Source organism: Balaenoptera musculus, chromosome 6 (genome assembly GCF_009873245.2).
Source record: "Balaenoptera musculus isolate JJ_BM4_2016_0621 chromosome 6, mBalMus1.pri.v3, whole genome shotgun sequence".
Taxonomy (NCBI): Eukaryota; Metazoa; Chordata; class Mammalia; order Artiodactyla; family Balaenopteridae; genus Balaenoptera; species Balaenoptera musculus.
Window position 1 is genome coordinate 114,657,817 of NC_045790.1, and position 24,967 is coordinate 114,682,783.

Genomic DNA, 24,967 nt, shown 5'->3' on the forward strand with positions numbered 1-24,967 from the left:
CTGGCTAAAGGTTATCTATCTTCTTTACCCTTTCAAAGAACCAGCTCTCTGTTTCAGTGATCTTTTCTATTGATTTTTTTAGTCTCTACTTCATTTATTTCTGCTTCGATTTCTATGATTTCTTTCCTTCTATTAGCTTTGGGTTTTGTTTGTTCTTCTTTTTCTGGTTCCTTTAGGTGTAAAGTTTGGTTGTTTATTTGAGATTTTTCTTATTTCCTGACATAGGCTTGTATCACTATCACTATAAACTTCCCTCTTAGAACTGCTTTTGTTGCATCCCACAGATTTTGGATCATTGTGCTTCCATTTTCATTTGTCTCCAGGTATGTTTTTATTTTCTTCTTTAATTTCTTCAGTGATCCATTCGTTGTTCAGTAGCATATTGTTTAGCCTCCACGTGTTTGTGGTTTTTGCAGTTTTTTTCCTAGTTTCATAGTGTTGTGGTTGGAAAAGATGTTCGATACGATTTCAATTTTCGTAAATTCACTGAGACTTGTTTTGTGGCCTAGCATGTGATCTATCCTGGAGAATGTTCCATATGCACTTGAAAAGAATGTGTATTCTGCTTTGGGATGAGACGTTCTATGTATATATATCTATTGAGTCCATCTGGTCTAATGTGTCATTTAAGACCAGTGTTTCCTTATTGATTTTCTGTCTGGATTGTCTGATCCATTGATGTAAGTGGGGTGTTAAAGTCCCCTATTATTATTGTGTTACTGTCAATTTCTCCCTTTATGTCTATTAATATTTGTTTTATGTGTTTAGGTGCTCCTTTGTTGAGTGCACATGTATTTATAATTGTTATATATTCTTCTTGTATTGATCCCTTGATCATTATGTAATGTCCTTCTTTGCTTCTTGTTACAGTCTTTGTCTTTAAGTACAGTAAGCATATTCTTAATGTGCAACCATCACCACCATCCATCTCTTTCATCTTCCCAAACCAAAACTCTGTCCCCATTAAACATTCGCTCCCCATCCCCTCCCCCAGCCCCTGAAGCTAGCTTGCTCTACCCTTCACTTGATTTGCTTTGTCTGTCTTATCGCCTGAAGAACTCTTTCTTTATCCTTTAAGCCCAGTAGATTAATGGGATCAATATCTGGGTGTGGCACATCCTGTACCTTATTTTCCTGGAACTCAGCGTGTAGTTCTTTCATCATTATATTTCTCAGTACTTTCTAAATATGTTTTAAATACTTAAAACAGGTTGGGGCCTCTGTCCAGGGCACAAGCAATTCTTTGGGTGAGTGTTCCCACAGCTCTCAGCTCCTGGACACTCTGCTCTGCATCTGCTTCTGTGCCAGCAGGGCCATCCCTCTGTCAGTAACTCCATTTTCAGTCATATCTTTTCTGGACTGGGTTCATTAGTGATCCCGTGTGATTTAGTCATTAGTGATCCCATGTGATTTAGTATTTGGGCTCTCGGTTTGTCTCCAAAATTCTGTGATCTCCCTTTTTTCCCTCACTCTGTTGAGATACCGACGTAGCTCATTTTTGAGCTTGTCCCTGTCCAGTGGGTTTAGTGCTTGAAGCCTTTTTAGGGAATTCCTTCTGCTCCAGGTCATGTTTTATTGTTGGCTGGGTTCTTTGTCTTACGAAGTCCATCCTCTCTTTATCCCCCTTTTTTTCTTCTCTCTCTCCCTTCCTTCCTTCTTTTTAAAAAAATTGTTTATTTGAATTGTGGTAAAATATACCAAAAACATACCATCTTAACCACTTTAAGCACACAGCTCAGTGGCTTTAAGCACATTCACGTTGTTGTGTAACCATCACCACATCCATCTCCAGATCTTTCCCATCTTCCCAAACTGAAGCTCTGTCCCCATTAAGTGCTAACTCCATCTCCCAGCTCCTGGCCCCCACCATCTCCTTTCTGTCTCTATGGATTTGACTATTCTAGGTCCCTCAGATAAATGGATCCTACAGGATTTGTCCTTTTGCGATGGGCTTATTTCTTTTATTTTTTTAATTTAATTTAATTTTTTAATTTATTTATTTCGTTGCACCAGGTCTTAGTTGTGGTAGGTGGGCTCCTTAGTTGTGGCTCACAGGCTCCTTAGTTGTGGCACATGGGCTCCTTAGTTGCAGCCAGTGGGCTCCTTAGCTGCAGCTCGTGGGCTCCTTAATTGCAGCACATGGACTCCTTAGTTGCGGCTCGTGGGCTCCTTAGTTGTGGCATGCGAACTCTTAGTTGTGGCATGCATGTGGGATCTAGTTCCCTGACCAGGGATCGAACCTGGGCCCCCTGCATTGGGAGCGCGGAGTCTTAACCAATCTGCCACCAGGGAAGTCCCACAACTGGCTTATTTCACTCAGCACAATATCTTCAAGATTCATCCATGTTGTAGCCTGTGTCAGAATTACCTTCCTTTTTTTTTTTTTTTAAATTTATTTATTTTATTTTTAGCTGTGTTGGGTCTTCGTTTCTGTGCGAGGGCTTTCTCTAGTTGCAGCGAGCAGGGGCCACTCTTCATCGCGGTGCGCGGGCCTCTCAGTATCGTGGCCTCTCTTGTTGCGGAGCACAGGCTCCAGACGCGCAGGCTCAGCAATTGTGGCTCACGGGCCCAGTTGCTCTGCGGCATGTGGGATCTTCCCAGACCAGGGCTCGAACCCGTGTCCCCTGCATTGGCAGGCAGATTCTCAACCACTGTGCCACCAGGGAAGCCCAGGATTACCTTTCTTTTTAAGGCTGGATAATATTCCACTGCATGCACTATGGTTGTCTTGTGTACTTTGAGAACGTCCAAAACAGGTCTGGGAAGACCCTGCCATCTGCTCCTCTGTCTGCCCCATCTCAGGTGACACCACCCACCCCTTTCCTCACCCCTGATTGAATCCCCCGCCATCCAGTCCTCCAGGAAGCCTGGCTAGTTCCACCCTCAAACACACCTTGGCTTCCACCTGGCTCCCCAACCTCCCACCCACCACCCCTGCCCCACCCCCACCCAGCCAGCAGTCTCCCCCCACAGAATGACACAGGGCTGCCGTGTGGCAGGAATGAAGCCCTCCGGAAGAAGGTGCAAGTGCTTGAGCAAAAGGAGCAGTCAGCCTTTCTGCCTGTCCCCTACCCCACCACACGCAGCCGTGGCATCTGAGTCTGTCTGAGCCCCGTGGGAGCAAGCAGTGCTGGGACTCCTCAGGGCCTGGGGGCGGCTCTGCCTGCCTCGCCTCACGGGAGAGCATCCAGCCTGCCCGCTGGACACTCCCCACAGCGCCCTGGGGAGGCAGAGCCGTGGGGCACTGGTCCACGCAGGAGGGGTGTCTGTCCTCCCCACACAGGAAAATACTACTAGACTTTGGATGATAAAAGTGGACCATTGTTTTCAAAATAAATGAAACCTTACCTAAACGATGCAGCAGCCGGTTGAAAGGCCTCCCCCAGCCCACTCCCAGACGTAACCACCACACATCAGCCTGTATTTGTCATTAGATCCCGCCGCACAAAATGTTGGACATCCTGCCCTTGTCACCTGATCTGACCCTGGACCTCAGACACCATTGGGACCTGCCAACCCACTGCATTCTCAAAACCCAGAATGGGAAAGACACAGCACTCGGGGTGGATGGGCTAGACACGCTGAGCCTTCCCCGTGGGTGGACGTGAGGCGTTTGCCATGCTGTGCCCTTGCAGATGGCGCTCCCACGAGCATTCTGAGATGGGCTGCCACTCGCTGCCTTTGCTCAAGGAAATCAAGTGCTGGTCTCTTTGTGGACCCTAAAGTCCCAAGGAGCCCCTCTCACAGCTTCCTGGGGTGCACAGGTGAACGTCCCTGATGGTCTATTGTGTGTGTGTTACCGACCAGGGTTCTTGGCCTCCTTAATCAATAGAAATTGATGAGGCCACATCAGAAATTCAGGCAAGACTTTATTGGGGGCCCTGCTGCTGCAGTGGGGAGCATGAACAAGTAATAGGTTCCCTTGCTCACTCGCTGAGTGGTGGGGGCAGCTGGTTCCTTATATGGGGTGAGGGTAGGGGTGTGTCCAGGGGTCGGGCCGGAGGGGTGGCTTAGAAGGTCTGCCCACCCCTTGGTGTTGTGTGCAAGGGTCTCACGCAGGACCCTGCTTTTGCTCCCAGCTCTTCAGAAGTGGCAGTTGGGGTTTCTGTCTCTCTGTATCTTGTTGTCCATAATTTGCCCCAACTGTGCATGCACGCAGTTATTTTTAGTCCCTTATAGTTTCTTTGTATTTCGTTGCTCGAAGAGATGTTTGTTTTAGTGCAAGCACTGCAGCAAAGGGTCCCAGGTCCCAGCCTGTCTCGCGTGGACACACATGCAGAGGGGCCTCAGCGTGGCCCCGTGGACGGCACTGCCCGTGCCCGCGGTGCTGCTGGCTTTGTTTTACGGTCATCACCATGCGTCTCGCTCACCAGCAGGCCCGAGGCACTTCCAGCCCTCACTCTTTTGCAGCCGCTCCATGCCTCTCCCTCCACGGGAAGGGTAGGGAATGGCTGACAGAGGCTTGCCCCCCTCTGCCCAGGGCGGGCAGGGGCCTCCCAGTGCTTGGCCAGTACAAACACCTCGGCAGATACAGGACGGGATGGGACGTAGAAGGCAGTCGGGGGAAATGCACGTATGAGTGTTTGCTGAGACCGCCGAATGGCTTTACACGGCTTTATCCTGACAAGGCAATGTCTGGAGAGGGCCCAGGCCAGGGGCTGGGTGTACTGAGGCCCACCTTCCTCTTGCAGACCTCTGTAAGCACCGGGCCCTGGTGGTTTGCTGGGTCACAGGTGGGGTGAAGAAATAGAGGTAGGCAGGCTGGCCAAGCTGGAGGCTCCGGTCTGGCGTCAGGGTTTGGACGCGTCGGCAGGGCCTGGAGCCCCCCGGCAGCCTGGACAGGTGTTGTCTGAGCCCCCCTGCACCCAGCTGGGCTCCAGGGTTGCCAACCCACAGCCTTGGTCCTCCCAGTGCCAACACCTGACGGCCATTACCTAGGCGGGTCACCTGTCCTTCCCAGCCTCAGGCCTCCCTCGTCTGTGAAAATGGAAGGAATTGGGCAGAAAAGCCACACAATGTGGCAACAGGGAGCAGAGGCTCTGTCAGCTGGTCCCGGGGTGGGGGGAGACCTCGCGCCACTGCTTCCTGTCTGGCCTCCTGGGGAAGCCACTTCCCCCGCTCAGCGCCTTGGTTTCCCCACTTTGCAAACGGACAGAAATCTGCACACTTCCTCAAGCTGTCTGTATTCAGTGAGAGGATCCGAGCTCGCCCAGCAGGGCGTCGGGCACAGACTGGGCTCCAGGAAGTAGCTGCCTCATCCACGGCTGGGATCTCAGGCCTGGCACAGAGCTGAGCCTGGCATGCGGGCACCGGTAAATGAGTACCACGTGGACTCCCCGAAAGCTTTGGGGGGAAGGAAGTGGGGGAAGGGGCGGCCCCTGAGTGCCTGCGGTTGGGAGGACAGACAGCGATGTCCCCACCTGACCGAGGGGCTGGACCCACCCAACCTGGGCAGCAGGGGTAGGGGCTGGCAGGTGCGCGTGGCTCTGGGCTGGCCAACTGGAGCCCCACCCGCGTCCCCAGAACCCACAGGCCGGCTGAGGCTCCCCTCGCCAGCAGCCCCCGCCTGCGGAGATGACCGGCCAAGAGCCACCAGCTGTCACCGCGCTACTATTCCTCCCCTCCTCCCAGCGCCGTGACCGTCAGCATGACTATTACTACTACTTCCGTTGTAAGGCAGCCCCTCGAAGCCTGGGGCGCCAAGACCCTCCTCCCACGTGGGGCGTCCTCTGCGCACCCGGCCTCCGGGGTGGGGAGGCGGCCGAGCCTGGGCGCCCCCGGGCCGCGGCGGGAGGGAGCCTGGCCGCCCCCAGTTTCCCAGCCCCCCTCGGCCGTTCCACTGCGGCGGCGGCGCGGGGAACGCGGGGCGGCGCGCGGAGATGGTAGCGCCCGCTCCTCTGCCGCCACCCGCCTACCGCCGCCCGCCGCCGCCGTGCGCTCCGGCAGGATGGCGCGGGCCAAGCTGCCGCGCTCGCCGTCCGAGGGCAAGGCGGGCCCGGGGGGCGCCCCGGCCGGCGCCTCGGCCCCCGAGGAGCCGCACGGGCTCAGCCCGCTGCTGCCGACCCGCGGCGGGGGCTCCGTAGGCAGCGACGTGGGCCAGAGGTAGGGGCGGGGGCGCGGGGCGCCGCCGGGAGGGGCTTTGCATCTCTGCGCTCGCATCCCGCACGGGCTCCGCTCGGCTCGGCTGCACCTGCCGCGCTGCCTGCAGCCCCGGGAAGGGAGGGACGGCCGAGGTCTCCCTCGGGACCCCCAGCCAAGCGCCCCAACCGCTCTGTGTGTCTCCAGCCCGCCTCGGGGAGCCTGTGGGACCCCTGCTCCCTCCTGCTCTGAGAGGCTGAGCACAGAGGGCCTGCAGATACGACCGGAGGGGACAAAGGCAGTGGGGACCTGGGCGCTGTGCCAGGTGGCTTGGTGACCACTGCCCTAGCCCTGTCCCACTGGAGGCCACACTCATGTTGGTTCCAGCAGCCACCTGGGGGGATGCAGGGCCAGCATCTGTGTCCCGCTTCAGAGGTGAGCAGCGTGAGGCCCAGGGAGGCTGCATAGCGGATGGGAGCTGGGTGTATCAGGGCTCAGGCTCGCTGGCGCTGGTGCCTGGAGCCAGTGGCAGCTGAGGTGCAGGAGGCTGGTTCCCCAGCCAGGCAAGGGCAGTGCCAACCCCTGTCCGGCCCCTCCTTGAGCACCGGCGGAGCACGACACCCTTATTTCACAGATGAGGACATTGAGGCTCAGTCTGCAGGACTAATGCTTAACCATCCCCTGCCCTGTGCCAGGAGCCCTTCTAGATGCTGCGGGGGAAACCGAGATGAATCAGACCCATTGGTGTGGGCACATGTGTGGGCATGGAAACCTGTGCCTGGTAGAGGGAGGTGCAGGCTGGGCCGGGGCAAGGAGAGCGGGACTTCCTGGGGCACTGGCCCTTCGGGGGGAGCACGGGGAGATGGGCAGGGGCTTCCAGGCAGAGGGAACAGCCAGGGCCAAAGCCTGGGGCGGTGGGGGGAGGCGCTGTGCCGTGTCAGGGTTGGGGCGAGGGGTTGGCAGAGACTCAGCCTGGCAGATGGCAGACCAAGGGTGCTTGGGGAGCCTCCCCCCACTCCTGCTGGCCACATGCCCTCTGGGCCCCTCCCTACCCTCAAACCCCATTTCCTGCTCCTTGACACGCCCCTGGGGGCCGCTGCCCAGCGGTCACTCCCATTTGCCGGAGGAGACTGCTAAGGCTGGAGATTAAGTGCCTCTAACAGGCACGCCTGGTGGCCTCAAGCAGCTGATGGGCAGCCCCTGGGCAGGAGGGAGGCAAGTGCCAGCCAAGGCCCTGGAGACCAGATTCCTCTCTTCTCCATCCTCTTCCTGGAGGCAGTGGGGGGCAGTGGATCCAGAGGCAGGCTGGCCCCTGCAAATGATTGGCTCCCCACTGTCCCTGTTAGTGCAGGGACAGAGGCATGGCAGGTCCTGTCCAGGCTGCATCTGAACCCACAGTGCAGCATGGGAGGTGCGGTGGCAGGGACACCTCCTCCAGGGAGCCCTCCTCCCATACCCACCCCTGCCGCCCCCAGTCCTGTGCTGATGACCCTTCACGTGAGCAGCGTCACTCAGTCCCCCTGCAGCCCCTGAGGTGCAGGGTCCTCATCAGCCTCCTTCTGCAGAGTAAAGGGCGTGTCTGCAGCTGCAGAGCCGGCCCAGCAGCACCAAGGGCTGGTGCCGGCAGCTTCCTCTCCCCAAGCGTTAGATGCACGCTCTGGAGTTTGCTCTGGACGGGAGCAGTAGGGAGCCATGGCAGGTTTCAGAGCAGAGGAGGACTTGCAGGCTTTGTTCCTTAGGAACACGAGTCTGATAGAGATTGCAGTAAGGCCAGAGCAGGCAGGTGGGAGCCCTGTGCCGGAGGGAGCCTGTGGCCGTAGCTCCTGCATCCTGCACGCACCTTCTGGAGCCAGCGGGGGGCAGGGCTCGCTGGGCCACGAGGCCTCGGCCCTGCCCAGGGCGCCCCCCCACCTGCCCCTGAAGCACTGCACCCCCATCTCCTGGACGCTGTGGGGGGATAGTTAGAAACGTGACCTGGGGGAGGGGGTGATGAGGACCATCGCTTGAGAGCTTTGGAGCTAAAGAGCCAGTGAGGGGAGAGGCTGGCCATGTAATGAGCTCTCCCGGAGGGTCACGGCTGGGCTAGGGCCCCTTCATGCCCCCAGCAACCCTGGGGCTGAGCGGCCTTGCCCCCATGGGTGCTGCCGTGTAGCCTCACATCTGCTGGGGGGCCCCAGCACAACCCCCCACCTCCTGCTGAGTCTTCAGGAGCCCAGCCTCAGGTCAGGGCCAGGGAAGGCAAAGCTGGCCTGCATGGACTGGGGCCCGAGTTCAGGGGTCCCACTGGTGGCAGGGGGGGTGCATTCAGCCCTGGATGTGTGCTGCCCCCTGGCCTTTGAGAGACGAGTCCTTGGGCCCCAACAGCTGTGTGTGGGAGGAGGGGCCCCAGGAGCCAGAATGGGGTGAGGGTGCCAAGGCCCAGAGCTGTCACCCAGGGGCCAGCAGGAGAGCAGGGCAGGGCAGGGCAGTGTGCTGGCTTTGGGGGACACCCCTGCAGAGCCCCAGGCTGGTGGGGACAGAACCACTGGAAGGTGTATGCAGGAGGTTTCCAGGCACAGCTCAGGTCCCAGCTAGGTGTCAGGTGTGCTGACCTGGAAGGAAGAGGGATGCAGAGGGGTGGGACAGCTGGGGCAGGTGAGGCTGGAGAGGAAGGGCCTGCTTACTCAGCAGCCCCCGCCCCCGTGGGTTTGGGTTGTGTCCCAAGCGAGGGGCTCACTGGTGGATTGCTGGAGGGGACATGGGAGTAGCCGGGAAGGCATGGCGGGGGCCCTGGTGAGAAGGAACGGGCTGCAGAAGGATCTAGGAGGTAGAATTCTGGGGTCTGAGAGTTGTGGGGAGTCATGGCAGGGAACGGGGAGTGCTCTGTGGACGGCTGAGTTTGGGGTACCTAGAGGCACGGCCACAGGGAGAAGTCCGGGAGGCAGAGCCCAGGCCGGGGAGTGGGGACCCTTGTGTGGGTGTGGCTTTGGATGGGACCACACGGGCAAGGGGAGGAGCGGGAGGCCAGAGGCCAGAGGCCAGGACGAGCTCTGAGGTCCCGCTGGAGGCCGCTCGCAGAGGTCAAGGGAACTCCAGGGCAGGAAGAGGGTCCCCGGGGGAGGGGAGGCGCAGGAGGACCTGGACGGAGGAGTGGGAGGCCGCCAGGAGGTGAGGCCTATAAGCTGGGCCAGGAGGGTCTCTTCGCCCTCCCCAGGGGTAGTTTCAGGGGCGGGGCTCACCAACCCTGGACCCTCACCCGGAGGGGACATCCAAGGAGGGGCTCGCTCAGAGCTGGGCTGACGGGAAGGTTTGGGGGGAGAGGGGGAGCTCCAGCGGCGGGGTCTTCGTGCAAAGGCTCACAGGTGGGGTGGGGCCTTGGGGCGCGGGGTGCAGTCAGGGGTGGGGCCTGGGCGGGGCCAGTGCAGGTGCTGCAGGGCCTGGGCGGGGGTTGAAATCACCCGGAGACCCGGGTGGCAGCTGCAGAGAGTGGCCGCTGGGGGGCACCCGTACACCCAGGGCCCTGACTCAGGGCGGCCCCTCTGAGCCTGGCTGCCCACCAAGGACGGGAGGTGGGGGGGCGGCGGTCAGGCCCCGCCTCTGCATGCAGAGCCCTGGGGACTTCTGTGGACTGCGGGGGGCCGGGGAGGGCAGGGAAGCAAGGGCTGCAGGGAACACCGGCTTGGCCAGCCCAGGACCAACTGTGCACTTTGCTCTGGGGGCTCGAGCCCGCCCTCCCCGTGTGCTCTGAGCCCAACGCGTGGCCGCCTCGTCCATCTCCCCCTCGGGCGGCTCCAGCGCGGCCCTGCTCTCCTGCTGTTCTCCCCAGGACCCTGGGGCCTCCTCCCCCGCCCCCGCCCCTCCTCCCCTGCAGATCTGCACCTTCATGTGCCCGCCCCCTCCAGGAACACGGCCACTCTCCCTCTCCTGTCCCCGTCCTCTCCTGCCAGCGCCCCTCACCCGCTCTCAGCAAGTTTCTGGTCCGCTGTGACGCTGTGACCGGCTCTGGCCCTGCCAGGTTCCTGCCACCCTGGGTGCAGCTGTCGCCTGACTCAGCAATGGGGGCAGTGCCCAGGCCAAAGGGAACCTGAGCTGGATAAACACGCAGAATCTGCCAGAACCTCCCAGCAACCCCAGGCCCAGTTAAGCCCAGGCTTCCCCTGCTCTCTGAAGCGCCCAGCCCCACCACGCCCGCCCAAGACCTCACCCGCCCGGGGAACTAGGAGCTGTAGGCCGGGGGTCCCACCCAGGGGGCCCCGCACAGGCAGGCTGCTCCCCACTCCCCGCCTGTGGCCTTAGGAAGGCCGTGGTCCTCTCTGAACCTTGGTTTCCCCTTCTGGAAGATGTTTGCTTTAAGGATTGAAGGAGAGGCCCCGTGAAGCCCTCTGCGGAGAAGCAGGCCCCAGGTGGGTGCGTCACCAGCAAAGAGCAGACCCTCTGTGCCCCCCTCCCTACCCTGCCCCGACACAGGCCTCTTCCTCCCCGTCTCCCTCCCAGGTCGGCACAGGCCACGCCCACCTTGGTGTCATCTGGCTGTGGCCAGTCTGGGAGAGCCCTAGGCCAGGCCGCCCAAAGGGCAGCAGGTGTGTGTTGCTGGCCCAGTAGAGGGGTTGCCCCTGGGGGTCCCTGAAAGCGCTGGCCTGTCTTGTCACCAGGAAGCCGAGGGGCAGGGCAGGGGGTGCCCAGGAGAGGTCGTCCAGCCTCTTGCTGCCGTCAGCTTCCTGGGTGTCAAGGGGGGGCTCACAGTGCTGCCTCCTGGACACTGGGGTCACGCAGGGCCTGCGGCAGGCTTAGTGCCGAGCAGGGCGGTGAGCACTCGCCAGGCCTGCTGTCCTGCCGCTCGCTTGGCCACAGGCGGGTGCCCGTCCTGCGTGCGGTCTCCCAGGTCTGGTGGTCACGCCATCCGCCTGGGTCGGGGCGGGGCGCGTGTGCCAGCACTGCCGCGTGCACCGGGCTGCTGCTTGGGCGCCGAGGGCGCCCGGCCCCGTTGGGAGTGTGCGCACGGGCGCACCCCTGCTTCCCTTGGACCCTGCCCGGGTCCTCCCTGGGTGTCCCTGCCCACGCCTGGTCCAGGAGTCCAGGCCCTCTGTCTGTGCATCCGTCCACGTTGATGCGTCCACTCCATTCCGTCCCCAGGCTTCACGTGGAAGATTTCAGCCTGGACTCCTCTCTGTCTCAGTAAGTGCTTGGCTCACAGGTGGCCTCCCAGCCCCTGGCAGGCCCAGGGGGAGGGCGCCTCGGGCCGTGCCAGCCCAGGGGGGAGGGTCCGCTCCGGCCGCACTATCTGCCCTGCAGCCGGGTGAGAGCGGGGACACGGCCGGTGCTGCTGGGCCTTGGGTGGGGCTTCCTGGGGAGGAGCCTGGGAGTAGGAAATGGGGGTGTCCGGAGGCCAATACCCCACAGGTGGTGACCACAGCCCTCGGGAGGGAACAGGGACCCCTGCCGTGGTGCCTATGTGGGGACAGGCATACAGGTGACCACTGGTGACCATTCGGACCCCCAGGCGCCTGGCTCGGCTGCCCCACTGTGAGCCCTGCCAGGCTTTTCCTGGCTTCAGCTAGGATCTAGGTCAAGCAGAGGGTGCCTTGAGGTCGGGGTACCCAAGTGCCCTCAGCAGCCCCATCAGGGGCATTCCTGGGAAAGAGCCCCCCACCTGCTCACACCCATGGCGTCCAGTGTGGCCACCGACTGGGGCCTGGTGTTTAGTCTCGTTAATTAACACCGTCGGCGTTGGCCACCACCGCGCGCTCGGGGCTTCTCCGCGCCGCCCCCTGCAGCCCGAGGCTTTGCGCTGTTACGCCGCAGGCAGGAGCCTGGGAGCTGCCCTGGGCCTCAGTCCCCCAGCGGTGGCGCAGTGGGTAACAGGAGGGGGAAGGCACCTCCGCCACCGTAGGGCTGTCCCAGCCCCACCAGGAGCGGGTCTGAGACCGTGGGAGGATGTGGACGGTTGCAGCCGCCTTAGGGGCCGAGGCTGGGGTCCTGCTGCCCCAGGATTGCATTGTCACGGGCAGAGCAAACATCCCTGGGCCCTGGGAGGCCCAAGGAGGCTCACTGGGGCCCCGACCGAGCCAAGGCTCCAGTACAAGGACGCTCTCGGACGGCGCCGTCTGTTGGTTTGAGAGGTCACCCGGAGCCCTTGCTTTCCTCGGTGTGCCAGGCACCGGGAGGGCTGACTGGCAGAGGGGAGGCACATGGCCGTGGGCTGATGTGGGACGGCGGGCGGCCTGTGCCCCGGCCTGTACCGTGGGAGGAGCTGCAGGAGAGCCTGTGCCCCTGATGCCCCCACAGGCGAGGCTGCAGCTGGGGCAGAGCAGCCCGTCCGCCTGAGGGCCCCACCTCCAAACCCAGAGCAGCCCGGCTCCTTGCCCGCCCACCCTGGGACCTACCACTGCCCGGGGAGCAGGGCGGGCCAGGTGTCCCTCCTTGTCCAGGCCCTTGGGCGGGGTCACAGGCTCTGCCCATTCTCAGAATAGCCGGCCTCAGGGTTGGCAGTTGGGCCCGGGCCCTGCTCTTCCATCTTGCTCGGGGCTCTGTGGCCTCCTGCGTGGAGCTCCCAGGTACCGGCTGGAGAGCCACCGGCACGCAGCGGCAGACCGGGGAGAAGGCCGCCAGACCCCGGCCCCATGTGAGTGCAAGGCTGTCACAGCCGGGCGGGGGGGCCTCCCCACAGCCGTGCGCCTGGTGTCTCGTCACCCTCCCCCCGGGACCGGCCGCCTGGCCCTGCGTTTGCCGCTTCCCGGCACAGGCCATCTGTGCCAGAGCCGCCTGCCAGGAATCCCTGGAAGGCCACTCCCCCAGGCTGCCGGTCATCGGGGAGAGCTGTAGCCCCCTTCCTCTACCTGCCCTCGCCTGGCAGGTCCGGTCCTGGTGTGGGGCGGGTGGAGTTCAAGCTGCTCTGCTGGCACGAGGGGGCCTCCTCTGGTCCACCCCAGCGTGGGCAAGACCCTGCACACCGGCAGCGGGCCTGGGCCCACTCGAACGCAAGCCGAGTGGGGATGGGGCAGAGCCGCCTGCTGGGACCTGACTCCTACGCCCCCGAAGCTCGGGAGACCCAGGCCCCATCGGGAGTCCAGAGGCCTGTCTCCTCTGACCACTGGGTGACCTGAGCCAGCGTCCAGCCCGGGTGGGCCTCAGTTTCCACGTGTGTAGGGACAGGGCTGGCGGGACCCCGCCGAGAGGCCCTGTGGCCGGGCTCGGGGAGATGGCTCTCGAGCTGCCCGGCCTGGATCCCTGTCCTCGCCAGCCTGAGAGCTGCTCACTCCGTGAAGGACAGAAGGGAGCAGGGCTCAGGACTGTCCCGGGACAGGGTGTGGGTTTGGCCTGTCCGGTCCTTGGGGCTCGCGGCCTAGCCCCAGGGGGTACCCCAGGGACCGTCTGAGGCCGGGGCTCTCAGAAGCCTCGGGGCCCTGTGACCAGGGCTGCCCAGGGCTGTAGACCTTCCTGCGCCCCGGGCGTCCTGCCGAAGGAGCGGGTGGATGGATGTGAGGGGGTGCAGACGAAGTGCACCCCTCGCCTGCCCTCGCCCAGGGCTCTTGAGCTGTGTTTGCCGGGCCGTCGCCCTGTGAGCCTTCGGCCGGCTCCTGGCTCCTGGGCCCCCACCCAGCCCTCCCCCGCTCCCCAGAGCAGCTTCCTTGGGCCTGGTCACCGGCTCCACCATGGGGCCACCACAGGGCCTCAAGCCACAGCTGGTGGCCGGCGGCCACGTGCCACCGGCAGCCATACACGTGGGTTTATGGCACGGGGCCGTCTCTTCTGGGTGATGGGAGTGACAGGTGTGGGCCAAAGTCGGACACAGAGCAAGTCCAGCCCCGATCTCTGGCACCGCCAAGCTGGTGGGTGCCAGGGCCCGAGCCACGGGCGTGGGCCGTCTCTCACTTCATCCTCTCTCTGAAAACCAACACTTACCTGGACTTTACAAGGGAGGACCTGAGGCCCCGAGAGGACCGTGTTAACTTGTGCACGGTCGCGGCAGCCCTGCCAGGCTCCCTCAGGATGCCCGTGGCAGGCGGCTCCTGTCACCGTGCGGGCCCCAGGTGAGGCGGCCGAGGCTCAGACAGGCGGGGCTCTGCCAAGCCAGGCGGTCCGTGACCCCGGCGTGGCCACATCCCCCAGGAACTTGTGGAGCCAAGAGCACGTCCTGCCGCTGCATTACACCCGTTGCACCCGCACTTCAGAGTAAATGGAAAGCTTGTAACTTACCTTCTCTGGTGGGAGAGGCAGGCAGACACAGCTCGTGAAAAATTAAAAGTGGAGGCGGCTCCGTGGATTTCCCGGCACCCAGGCTCGACCTCCCGGGGCCGAGTCTCCGCCGGGCTCCGCCGCCCCCACCCCTTTCTCTCCTCCCACGTGGAGAGCGCCCGGGGCCGGGGGCGCCTGTCCAGATGGGTGTCCACAGCCGCCCGGGCAGGGGGCTGACGGGTTCCATGTCTGAGGCGTGACCAGTCCCGGTTGGCAGTCCTGACCCCTGGGCCTGGGCGGGGACTTCCGGGGGCAGCAGGCAGCAGCCGTGAGAGGCATGCGGGCCGGGGGGCGCGGTGCACGGGGGGCAGGTCCCCAGGAGGCTGAGGAGGAAGGAGGGAGACTCGGCCACCAGCCACGCGCACCAGCCACGTGGGCCGAGCTGGGCCTTGCTGGCCAGGTGAGGGCCAGGAGGGGGTACCCGAGTGGAGGGGCACAAGGGGTGGGGACCCCTCCTTGAGGCTTTGCTGTGCGGGGCAGGACGGTGGGGGAGTGGTCCCTCGGGACACATGGGCACTGCCGAGGGGCGTCTGCCCCCTGACGTGGCCCAGGCCCAGCCCGGCTTGTCTGAGCCCCTCCTTCAGAGAGAAGGCGTTTGACTAACTCCCCAAAGGGACCCTCGGGGATTCCCGTGACCCGGCTCCGGGCAGCACCTACAGAGGAGGCTGGGGTTCAGGTCCAGTGGGGTGTGCTGAGGTACAGTGTACAGTGAATGCGTTGGGGTACAGTAGGGTATACTGGGGTGTAGTGTACAGTGGGGTACACAGAGATATACTGGAGTACAGTGGGTGTACCGGGGTACAGCGTACACTGAGATGTGCTGGGGTGCAGTGTACGCCGGGTGCGCTGGGGTACAGTGGTGTGCACAGGGATACACTGGGACACGACGGGGAGTGTGCTGGCCTGCTGTGTACAGTGGGTATGCTGGCGTGCAGTGGGGTACGCAGAGATGTGCTGGAGTACAGCGGGCGTGCTGGGGTGCAGTGGGGTACGCAGAGATGTGCTGGAGTACAGTGGGCATGCTGGGGTGCAGTGGGGTATGCAGAGATGTGCTGGAGTACAGCGGGCGTGCTGGGGTGCAGTGGGGTACGCAGAGATGTGCTGGAGTACAGCGGGCGTGCTGGGGTGCAGTGGGGTACGCAGAGATGTGCTGGAGTACAGCGGGCGTGCTGGGGTGCAGTGGGGTACACAGAGATGTGCTGGAGTACAGCGGGCGTGCTGGGGTGCAGTGGGATACGCAGAGAGGTGCTGGAGTACAGTGGGTGTGCTGGGGTGCCATAGAGCGTGCTGGGGTGCAGTGGGGTACGCAGAGAGGTGCTGGAGTACAGTGGGTGTGCTGGGGTGCCATAGAGCGTGCTGGGGTGCAGTGGGGTACGCAGGGAGGTGCTGGAGTACAGTGGGTGTGCTGGGGTGCCGTAGAGCGTGCTGGGGTGCAGTGGGGTACGCAGAGATGTGCTGGAGTACAGTGGGCGTGCTAGGGTGCAGTGGGGTACGCAGAGATGTGCTGGAGTACAGCGGGCGTGCTGGGGTGCAGTGGGATACGCAGAGATGTGCTGGAGTACAGTGGGTGTGCTGGGGTGCCATAGAGCGTGCTGGGGTGCAGTGGGGTATGCAGAGAGGTGCTGGAGTACAGTGGGAGTGCTGGGGTGCAGTGGGGTACGCAGAGAGGTGCTGGAGTACAGTGGGCGTGCTGGGGTGCCGTAGAGCGTGCTGGGGTGCAGTGGGTATATTGGGGTGCTGTGTGCAGTGGGGTGTGTTGGGTACAGTGTGCAGCGGGGTGTCCTGGGGTGCAGTGGGGTGCACTGACCACTGGCTCTGGGCTTGGACCCCGCCGGTCTGCGGGAGGCCTGTCCTGCCGCCCCGGCTGACCGCCCTGCACCAGGACCTGAGAGTGGGGAAGGGCCCACACCACCAGCTCCTCCCCCTGGGCCCTTCTTGAGCCCTGTGACCAGTGGGGGCCGCTGTGGTCAGGCCAGGGCCCCCGACCTGGCGAAGGTCAGGGAGGTGCTGGGGCTCTGCCCAAGTCCCCTCCCGCGGGCGCATCGCCAGGGCAGGTCCAGACGGCTGCTGCCAACACATCAAGTCTGTGTCACACACTGTGCCCGGAACAGGCCTGGGGAGTGATGAGTATCTTAAACACTTCTTGGAGACGTTGGGGCAGCCAGCCGCAGGCAGAGCAGTGCCATTAAACTTTCAAGGTGACAGCGGCATGAATTTCTGCATCGATAGGAGCTGGAGCCTGGTCAGAAGGGGAGGCGTTCACAGCCCTCCACCCTGGTGGACGACGACAGGGAGGTAGGGGTGGGGAGCAGGGACCTGGGCCAGCGTGCGCCTCACCTCTGCCTGTGGACCACTGTCCTGCATCCCATCTGCTCAACCGCCACCTCCTACATGCAGCCCTCCAAGATTCCTCTGGGTAGCACTACTCTGCCTTCAGGGTGCTCAGTCCCTCTGCCTCCTGTGTCACGGTCTTCACACAGAGCATGGCTGAGCAGCTGCCTCACCTGGACAGTCTTAACGCACCCACAGGACATCCCTGAGGGTGGTGGGGCCGCCTCCACCTGACATCTGGGTGAGGTGAGGCACAGGGCATGGCATCTGGACCAGGCCTTTCTGGTCAAAAGCCCCGCCCCAAATCCCGGGCTCCTGGTGCCTCTGTCTGGTCAGGGGGTGAGGACTGGCCACAGTGATGCCCACAGGCTGCTTGTGGGGTCCTAAGACCCACCTGCCAATGGGGCAGATGCAGCCTGGAACGGAGGCCGTGTGGGAGATGCCAGGTGCCAACCCAGAGCAAGGCAGCCCAGCCCCGGTGCCCCCACCCCGCGAGGGAAGCCTAGACCATTCCCGCCACGGGAACCTGGCTACAGGGTCATTGTCGTCCTGCCTGCTGTCAACACTGGAGTTTCCATTATGGTGGAACATTAAGCCCTCGCCTGGCCAGCATGCCGGCCACAGCGGGCTCGCGGCCGAGGCGGGGGCAGCGGCCCATGGCCTCCGGGTCCCACGTTACCATAGTGACCAGACGGTCCATCCCCACCCCGCCTCCTCATTCGACAGGAAACTCCTGCCGGTCCGTGTGGTCTGTTCCCAGGATGCTGGGAGCCCGGGCAGGGGTCAGGGCCTCTGGGGATCGTCCAGGGAATGGCCTCGGCGGGAGGGGACCCACCGCCGGCCTGTCTGCCTCGACCATCCCGCGGGCTGCAGCGAGTCTCCAGGCACAACCACCAGGGGCCTCCAGACAAAGCAGCTGACCGTTGGCTTCTGGAACATTCTGTACTAATGATATGGCATGTTTTGAGCCAAGGGCCACACAGGCCACATGTAATCCTGGTGGCTGCCGTGACAGCCCAGGCTGGGGGCCTGTGAGCATTCACCTCTGCGGGGCCTGGAGGGCCCTGGGCACTGAGAAGGCGGCAGCCGGTGGGCAGGTCCGCTGGGGGCACGTGGGGATGTGGCACCCAGGGCCTTCTGCCTGAGGTGGCAGCGCTGACCCTGGCTCTGGCAGCAGGGAGGGGCCCGCCGTGTGGGGGGCTTTGGGCTGGAGCCCCCGCTGGCCCCGGGCCCACTCCTTCCTGCCCGCCCTCCAGGGTCCAGGTGGAGTTCTACGTCAACGAGAACACCTTCAAGGAGAGGCTTAAACTGTTCTTCATCAAAAACCAAAGATCCAGTGAGTGGGGCCTTCAGGGTGGGGGGCAGGGGCGGTGGGAGTGCCCCTCACCTCCGGCCCGCACCACGTTCCACCCTGTGGGGACCCGCCGCCCCTGGCAGCCGGGTGGCACCGCCTCAGCCCCTTCACCCCGAGGGGCTCCCTGGCCCCTCCGTGTGGCCCCACCCTCCCGCCGCGGGTACGTTCCACCTGCATCCCAGCAGGAGCTTGGCCCCCTGGGATGCAAGATGGGGTGCGGAGGTGCCCGTGGGTCCTGGTCCGTCAGTCTGTCGGTTGCTCCCCCCACCCCCCGCCACCGGTGCCGGCAGCTCGGGGAGCCCTCTGTACCACGTCCGTGAGGCGGGACAGGGTGAAGCCTGTCAGAGGCCGGCCCAGCAGAGCCACGCTGTCAGTGCTGGCGGGGCAGCCGGTGCGGAGGCCCAGGTGCAGAGCGAGGAGTGCGGGCTGGGACCCCGGCCGGTCCAGGAGCCGTGACCAGCGTCCCGCCCCCCACAGGCCTGAGGATCCGGCTGTTCAACTTCTCCCTGAAGCTGCTGACCTGCCTGCTCTACATCGTCCGCGTCCTGCTGGACGACCCGGCCCTGGGGATCGGATGGTGGGTGACCCGCAGGCCCGGGGCTGGGCCTTCTTGTGGGCCCTCTGCCGTTACAGAGGCCCATGGGGTCCGCACAGGGGTCCGTGCCCGGTGCCCTGTGCCCAGGGCCTTGGGGAGTCAGTCCTTCCTTCCCCCATGGGACCCCACCCAGCATCCCTCCCCAACAGAGCCATGGCCAGGACGCCACCCCCAGGCTCTGCTGACCAGCCGGCTCAGCATGGGCAGAAGGGTGTCCTTGTCGTGGACGGCGGCTGCGTTTGCAGCCACCCCCGGACCTGGACAGAGCTCTCCTTGGGGTTCTGGGATGCCCCCTCCCTGCTCGCCCAGGGGTGCGTGGTGGGGGGGTCTCAGCGAGGGGCTCTGGCTCCCTCAGCTCCTGCTGGGCAGGCAGGGGTGCCAGGCCTCGTGGTGCAGGGAGGGTGTGTGCCTCTTTCTTGGGGCTCCACCCGGTTCCCCTTGCCCCTCCCGGCCCACCTCCCCCTCTGCTCCGGGAGCCTCTCTGGACTCCCTCATACCCGGATGTGGGATTCTGGAAGGTTCTGGAACGGTCCTCTCTCTCCTGCTTCCCTCTTCTGCTCTTTCTGGGGGGTTTCCCCAGCTTTCTCTCCAGCCCTCTAGTTGAGATTTTCACTTCTGCTCTTGTGTTTTCTGATTTCCGAGAACGCTTCATCTCCAAGTGTCGCTCCCCCTGCAGGCGCCCTGCCACCAGCACCTCGGGTTTGTCTGAAATGCTTTCCTTTCTTACAGTTTCCCCTTCTGCTCAGTCTCTGCTCCCCCGAGCTCATGTTGAAGGGACTTCCTCAAGCGTCTGGCCACTCACACTGAGGTTGGGCTCTTGGAGGCCGAGGGCCCTGCGGTCAGGGTGTATGGCCGGTTGGTCACCACCGTCCCCTGGGTCTGCCCGGCTCCTCAGAGCAGATCCTTCCCCTCCTCCCTGCAGGGTAAGGCCTGGCCCCTGGGCTCCTGCCAGCTGAGCTGAGAAGGAGGCCGGGGTCAAAGTTCACAGTGCAAGCTTGTAGTTACCTCCCCGCCATGTGCAGCGGGGCGGGTTCCCCAGGCCAGACCCTCACCCACTCCTGAGAACGGACCTCCTGTCTTCATCGGGGGTGCGGGAGGACAGATCCCACCGTGGTGGTTTGACTCTCAAAGCACTTTCCTGGGTTCATCCCACCTTCTCCCACTCCCAGAGGCGTCTGGGACATCTGGCTTTACATCCCCACAGGGACCGGCTTTGTTGTATTCATTGCATAGCGCCTGGCACATGACGGGTGGGTGGGAGAGCGAATGGATGGGTGAGGGGGCTGGTAGATGTATGGGTGGATGGATGGAGGGATGAATAGATGGATGGACAATGGATGGATGGGTGGATGGATGAGTGGATAGATGGCGGGTGGATGGATGGGTGGATAAATGAGTGGATAGAAGGATGGATGGTGGATGAGCGGGTGGATGGATGGATGATGTAAGGACGGTGGATGGATGGATGGATGGGTGGATGGATGGGAGGGTGGCCGGTGACTTCTATGGGCATTGAGTTTGCAACAACAGGCTCAGGCTTAGGAGGAAGTGGGTCAGTTGAGAAAAAAGGAGGAGGGAGCTGCCCGTCACCATGGGGCTCTGTGAGAGTGAGGTCCTGTTGGCCAGTGACCCTGGCTTTGGTTGTAATCTGGGGCAGAACTAGCATGTCTGCCGGGCCCCTGCCACCTTCCCAGTGATGGGCATCCAGGTGGCTTGGGGAGGCTTGTCCTCGGGAGTGACTTAGGAGCATGCGTCTTGGAGTCGGCACCACGGGGCAGGAGCTCGGCTTTCTCTCCGTGTCTCACGCACATCGTCCAGCCTTGTTTCGGCAGCTCTGGCCTCCAGGAGGCCCTGAGTGCTCCATGGTCCATCTCTGGCCACGCACAGCCCTTTCTCTGCCGGCAGCCCAGGTGGAATCCCCACTCCCTCCTGGGCTCCCCTCTTGTGTTCTCCTCACCCGGCCTGCCCCTCCTCCTGCCCCTCATCCGTTAGAGACCCTCTGAGAGCGTCTGCAGGGTGGGAGCAGGCTGCCTCGTCCCCCAGGTGTTAGAATACAGACGCCTGTCTGAGATGTGGGGGCCTGGCCCTGGCTGGGGAGAGTGTGCCCCCTATACGCCCTAAGCCCGTGGCAACCCTGGGAAGGGTCTGTTCCCTTTGGGGGCGGTGCTGGGAGGGGCCGCGGCCGGCCAGCTGTGTCTCTCCACAGCTGGGGCTGCCCGAAGCAGAATTACACCTTCAATGAGTCGTCTTCCGAGATCAATTGGTGAGTTTGCCACCCAGCTCCCACTCAGAGGCCCAGGGCCGGGGGGGGGGGGGTGGACAGAGGGTGACACTGCCCAGCCCCCCAGGATAGATGCCCAGCCGCAGCCCGTGACCCTTCTGGGATCCCCAGGCCCTGGCCAAGCAGCGGGCAGTGGCAGGGTGGCCCCTCAGTACAGCCCCTGAGGCCCAGGAGCAGTCTAAGAGTGACAGCAGGGGTCACCACCAGCCGGCTTGGCCCAGCCCTCATGGACCGTGGGTGGGAGGAGAGATGCCCCGAGGACCTGCCGGGGGGTCGATCGCTGCCTCTGCACTCATGACCCTTTAGCCAAAGAAGGCAGGCGCCCAGTCAGGCAGCGGGAAGTGAGGCCAGAGCGGCGGGGGGGCCTGGTCCACAGGCTGGGCCGTGTCCCGGGGCCTTGGCCGCCTTCTTGAGGGGGGCTTCTCCCTTCCAGCCTCCCCAGACCCAGAGCCCCCTTTGGCCTTAGCCTGCACCTGCGCCCCTCCCCTGGCACCCCCGGCCCAGCCTTGCAGAGCAGCCCTGGTCCTTTGCAGCAGCAGGACCCAGTGCGGCAGCCCCGCAGCACCCTGTCCCGGGCTCCTCCGCTTCTCCCACTCCGGCCCGGCGCCCGGCCCCCGGAAGGCACGCACAGGTGGGGTGGAAGGGACACGCCAGCCCCTCCCTTCGCACCTGGTCCTGGAGGCCTCTCCTTTCCGGGCCTGTGACTCGGAGTGGCGGCCAGCGCAGCTCCTGAGCCCGGGCCCAACTCTCATCCAAAGCAGCCCGGAAGGCCTGGGGATTTCAGGGTCTGTGTCCCTCGGCCGAGGAAATAACTGCCCAACGCCCCCGCTGCGGCGGGGGCCCTCCCACCCCACAGGGGCCCACGGGGGGCAGGGCCTTGGCCGTCTGGGGTCTGGCTCTGCCTGGGGGAGGTGGGCAGGGTCGGCGCTGAGCTCGGCCACCTGACCCCTCCTGCTGGTCTCACCCCAACCTTTGTCCCGAGGCTGCGTCTGGGCAGGGACCCCCCCCCCAAGTCACTCCCCTCCCCTGCTGGGTCATGGACGAGGAACTGAGGTCGGAAACCGGGGACCGTGATGGCCAGCGCCCCTGCAGGGACCCGCGCAGGAGCCTGTGCCTGGGAGCCCGGCCGAGAAGGGGAGGCCGCCTGGGCCAGCTGCGGGCTCTGAGCCCACGGCCCGTCCCCGGGGCAGCCCGCTTAGGCCCTGGCCTCACGGGCCCCGCCCTGGGGCCTCCTTTCCCCGGGGAGCCTCCCCTTCCCTCCTGCTCTCGGCCCCTCCGTCCAGCCCAAGCAGCAGCCTGCGGTCAGCAGAGGCCCAGGGCTCACCTCCCTCTCTCCCCAGGGCCCCCATCCTGTGGGTGGAGAGGAAGACGGCTCTGTGGGCCATTCAGGTGAGTGGAGGGGGCACGGCTCTGGGGGGCCCCTGCCTGCCCTGGCCCTGCTCAGAGGCTCCGCCCCTGCCCGCCCCAGGTCATCGTGGCCATTATCAGCTTCCTGGAGACCATGCTCCTCATTTACCTCAGCTACAAAGTGAGTGCCCCCCAGGCCTGGCCCTGCCCTCCCCCCGCACCCCTCCCCCAGCCCCACTCCCTGCCCTCCCTGCCCCACCCTGGGCCCCCTCCCCGCCCACCTGCTCTGAAGCCCACCCCCTTGGCTCCCCAGGGCAACATCTGGGAGCAGATCTTCCGCGTGGCCTTCATCCTGGAGATGATCAACACACTGCCCTTCATCATCACGGTGGGTGAACCGCCGGCCGAGGAAGGGGGCCGCCGAGCCCCCCGCCCCCTGACCCGTCTCCTCCGCAGATATTCTGGCCGCCGCTGCGGAACCTGTTCATCCCGGTGTTTCTGAACTGCTGGCTAGCCAAGCACGCCCTGGAGAACATGATCGTGAGCCGTGGGCCGGGCAGCTCTGGACAGAGTGGGCTCCCCCCTGCCCCACCCCTCCCCTCCCGCTTCACCTCTGCGAGGCCCCCAGGACCCCAGGGCACAGCTCGCCGTGCCCTGGCCCTGCAGAGAGCTGGCCCGCTTCCTTCGGTGCCCAGGAGGCCGGGTTGACCGGTGGACATACGTGTCTCTGTCACCACGAGATGCCCTCACACCTCCTTACTGACCAGCCGGAGCCCCAGCCCTGATGCCCAGGGGGGAGAGTCACCCAGGCCTGTCCCTGACCCTGGAATCATGGCTGGAGGAGGGAGAGGGTGAAAGTGCAAGTGAGCGCAGGCGGGGCCCCGAGACCCAGGGCCACGGGCAGACCCGTGCTGAGGTCTGAGCAAGGCCCCTGTCGGCAGGCAGCGCAATGACTCTTTTCTCCCAGGGCACCCTCCCCAGCCCAGGCTCCCTTGGTTCACCCCGTCCCAACTGCAAAGTGAGGCGAGGGTGCTGAGGTCACAGACGGCCTCTGGCCTGTGCCCGGGGTCCTCCCCTGGCATGGCGGAGGCCAGACGGGGAGAGCGAGAGTTGAGGTCAGGTGGAGCCGCGGCCACGCCCTCCCCCCCCACCCCCCCACCCCCGCCCCCGTTCACTCATTCTCGTGCATCTGGGACGTGCGGGGAGGGGGTGGGGGGGAAGGGCCCTGGGCTCCGTCCAGTCCCTGCTCTGCCCCTGATGGCGCCACTTCCCGCAGAACGACTTCCACCGCGCCATCCTGCGCACCCAGTCGGCCATGTTCAACCAGGTCCTCATCCTCTTCTGCACCCTGCTCTGCCTGGTCTTCACGGGGTGAGTCCCTGCCCGGCGGCCGCATAGCCCGGCCCCGGGCAGAGCCAGGCCCTCGCGTCTAAGAAGCTGGGATGGAGGACCGGGAGGCAGCTCGGAGCCCCTCTTCCTAGGCCAGGGCTGCCGAATCCGGCTCCTCTGGGCCCCGGGGAGACGTCGTGGAGGAGGGCGCTGGCTCCTGGCTGGGGGGGCGGGGGGGGCGGGGGGGGACCCGGGGGGGGGGACCCTCGGCTCGAGGTCCAGCTGAGAATAAGGTCTGGGAGCAGCCGGGGGGCTGGAGCGGAGAGCCCGCCACCCCGTGCCCCGAGCGAGGACGCGGGCAGGTCCCAAGGCCGTGTGCCTCCCACCTCCCCTCCGACACACACACACACACTTCAGCGGAGCGGGGCGGGGTGTCCGCGGGGTAGGAAACGCCAGGGTGGTCCAGCCGGCCCCCTGCCCGCAGCCAGCGCGTCCACCCTGGGCAGGGCCCCAGCACCGCTGTGTGCTGCGCCGCGGTGTACGTGGGGTCGGGACGCAGGGCCACGGCGGGGGAAGGACTGTCCAGCTCTAGCTGGGCGGGGGGCTGAGCGTGCCCTGCGCCGTCTGACCTCCTGGGGGAGGACGAGCTCCGAGGTGGGTGGCAGGTAGGGGCTCGCAGCCTGGGTGGCCTCGCCCACCCGCTCTGACCCCAGGCCCACGCTGCACCCACGCAGCGCCGTGTCCGCGCTCCCGGCCAATTTTCCAGGGGCCTCAAAAGCGCCTTGGGGCAGGAAAGGAAGGTCCGGGGGACGTGCTGGTGTGCCAGCTCCGCAGGCCGGGGTCGGAAAGCGCAGAGCTGGACCCAGGCCCAGGCTGGGGGGCCGTGTCGGCGACAGCTGACGTGCTGTCGCGGGCAGGCCCAGCCTCGCCCCAGGAGCCAGGGCGGCCGAGGCCCCGCCACCACCCCCATCCCCGGTTCCAGGACCTGCGGAATCCAGCACCTGGAGCGCGCGGGCGACAACCTGTCCCTCCTGACGTCCTTCTACTTCTGCATCGTCACCTTCTCCACCGTGGGCTACGGAGACGTGACGCCCAAGATCTGGCCGTCCCAGCTGCTGGTGGTCATCATGATCTGCGTGGCCCTCGTGGTGCTCCCGCTGCAGGTGGGCCCTGCCCGGCAGGAGGCGAGAGGGTAGAGGAGGGGCGCCACTCCTGGGAGGGGCTGCAAGGCCAAGACCCCGACGGGGGCACGGGGGGTGTGGACGCCGCTTCACGGGGGGCCTGCCAGGGCCTCCTGGGGGTCCCGTGCAGAGTGTGGAGTCCCACGGCTGCGGAGCTTCTGTCCCTGGGGTGCTCTGGCCCCCACGCTCCTGGCGGGTGCAGGGGCCGCTCAGAGCTGGCGCTTACATCCCAGCACCCAGGCCAGGCTGGCGCCCAA

The 24,967-nt window shown here is 64.1% G+C and overlaps 1 protein-coding gene across 9 annotated transcripts in view; it reads left to right on the plus strand.

The window, feature by feature from the left end:
* The window catches only part of KCNT1 (potassium sodium-activated channel subfamily T member 1), a 67,214-nt gene that overhangs the window by 22,794 nt on the left and 19,453 nt on the right, over positions 1–24,967 (plus strand). For 5 of the 9 annotated variants that reach the window (XR_005020316.1, XM_036855436.1, XM_036855440.1 and 2 more), the window contains exons 1-11: positions 5,944–6,102; positions 11,191–11,232; positions 17,880–17,959; positions 18,455–18,554; positions 20,779–20,835; positions 22,194–22,242; positions 22,322–22,381; positions 22,514–22,588; positions 22,657–22,740; positions 23,477–23,571; positions 24,512–24,692. Coding sequence is in view for 8 of the 9 variants with exons in the window: in XM_036855436.1 (XP_036711331.1) it covers positions 5,948–6,102; positions 11,191–11,232; positions 17,880–17,959; positions 18,455–18,554; positions 20,779–20,835; positions 22,194–22,242; positions 22,322–22,381; positions 22,514–22,588; positions 22,657–22,740; positions 23,477–23,571; positions 24,512–24,692 (978 nt within the window). In the remaining variant the exon portion in view is untranslated. Of the gene's footprint in view, positions 1–5,943; positions 6,103–11,190; positions 11,233–17,879; positions 17,960–18,454; positions 18,555–20,778; positions 20,836–22,193; positions 22,243–22,321; positions 22,382–22,513; positions 22,589–22,656; positions 22,741–23,476; positions 23,572–24,511; positions 24,693–24,967 lie in introns of those variants that run through there. The other 4 variants (XM_036855435.1, XM_036855439.1, XM_036855438.1 and 1 more) reach the window with 2 other exon arrangements.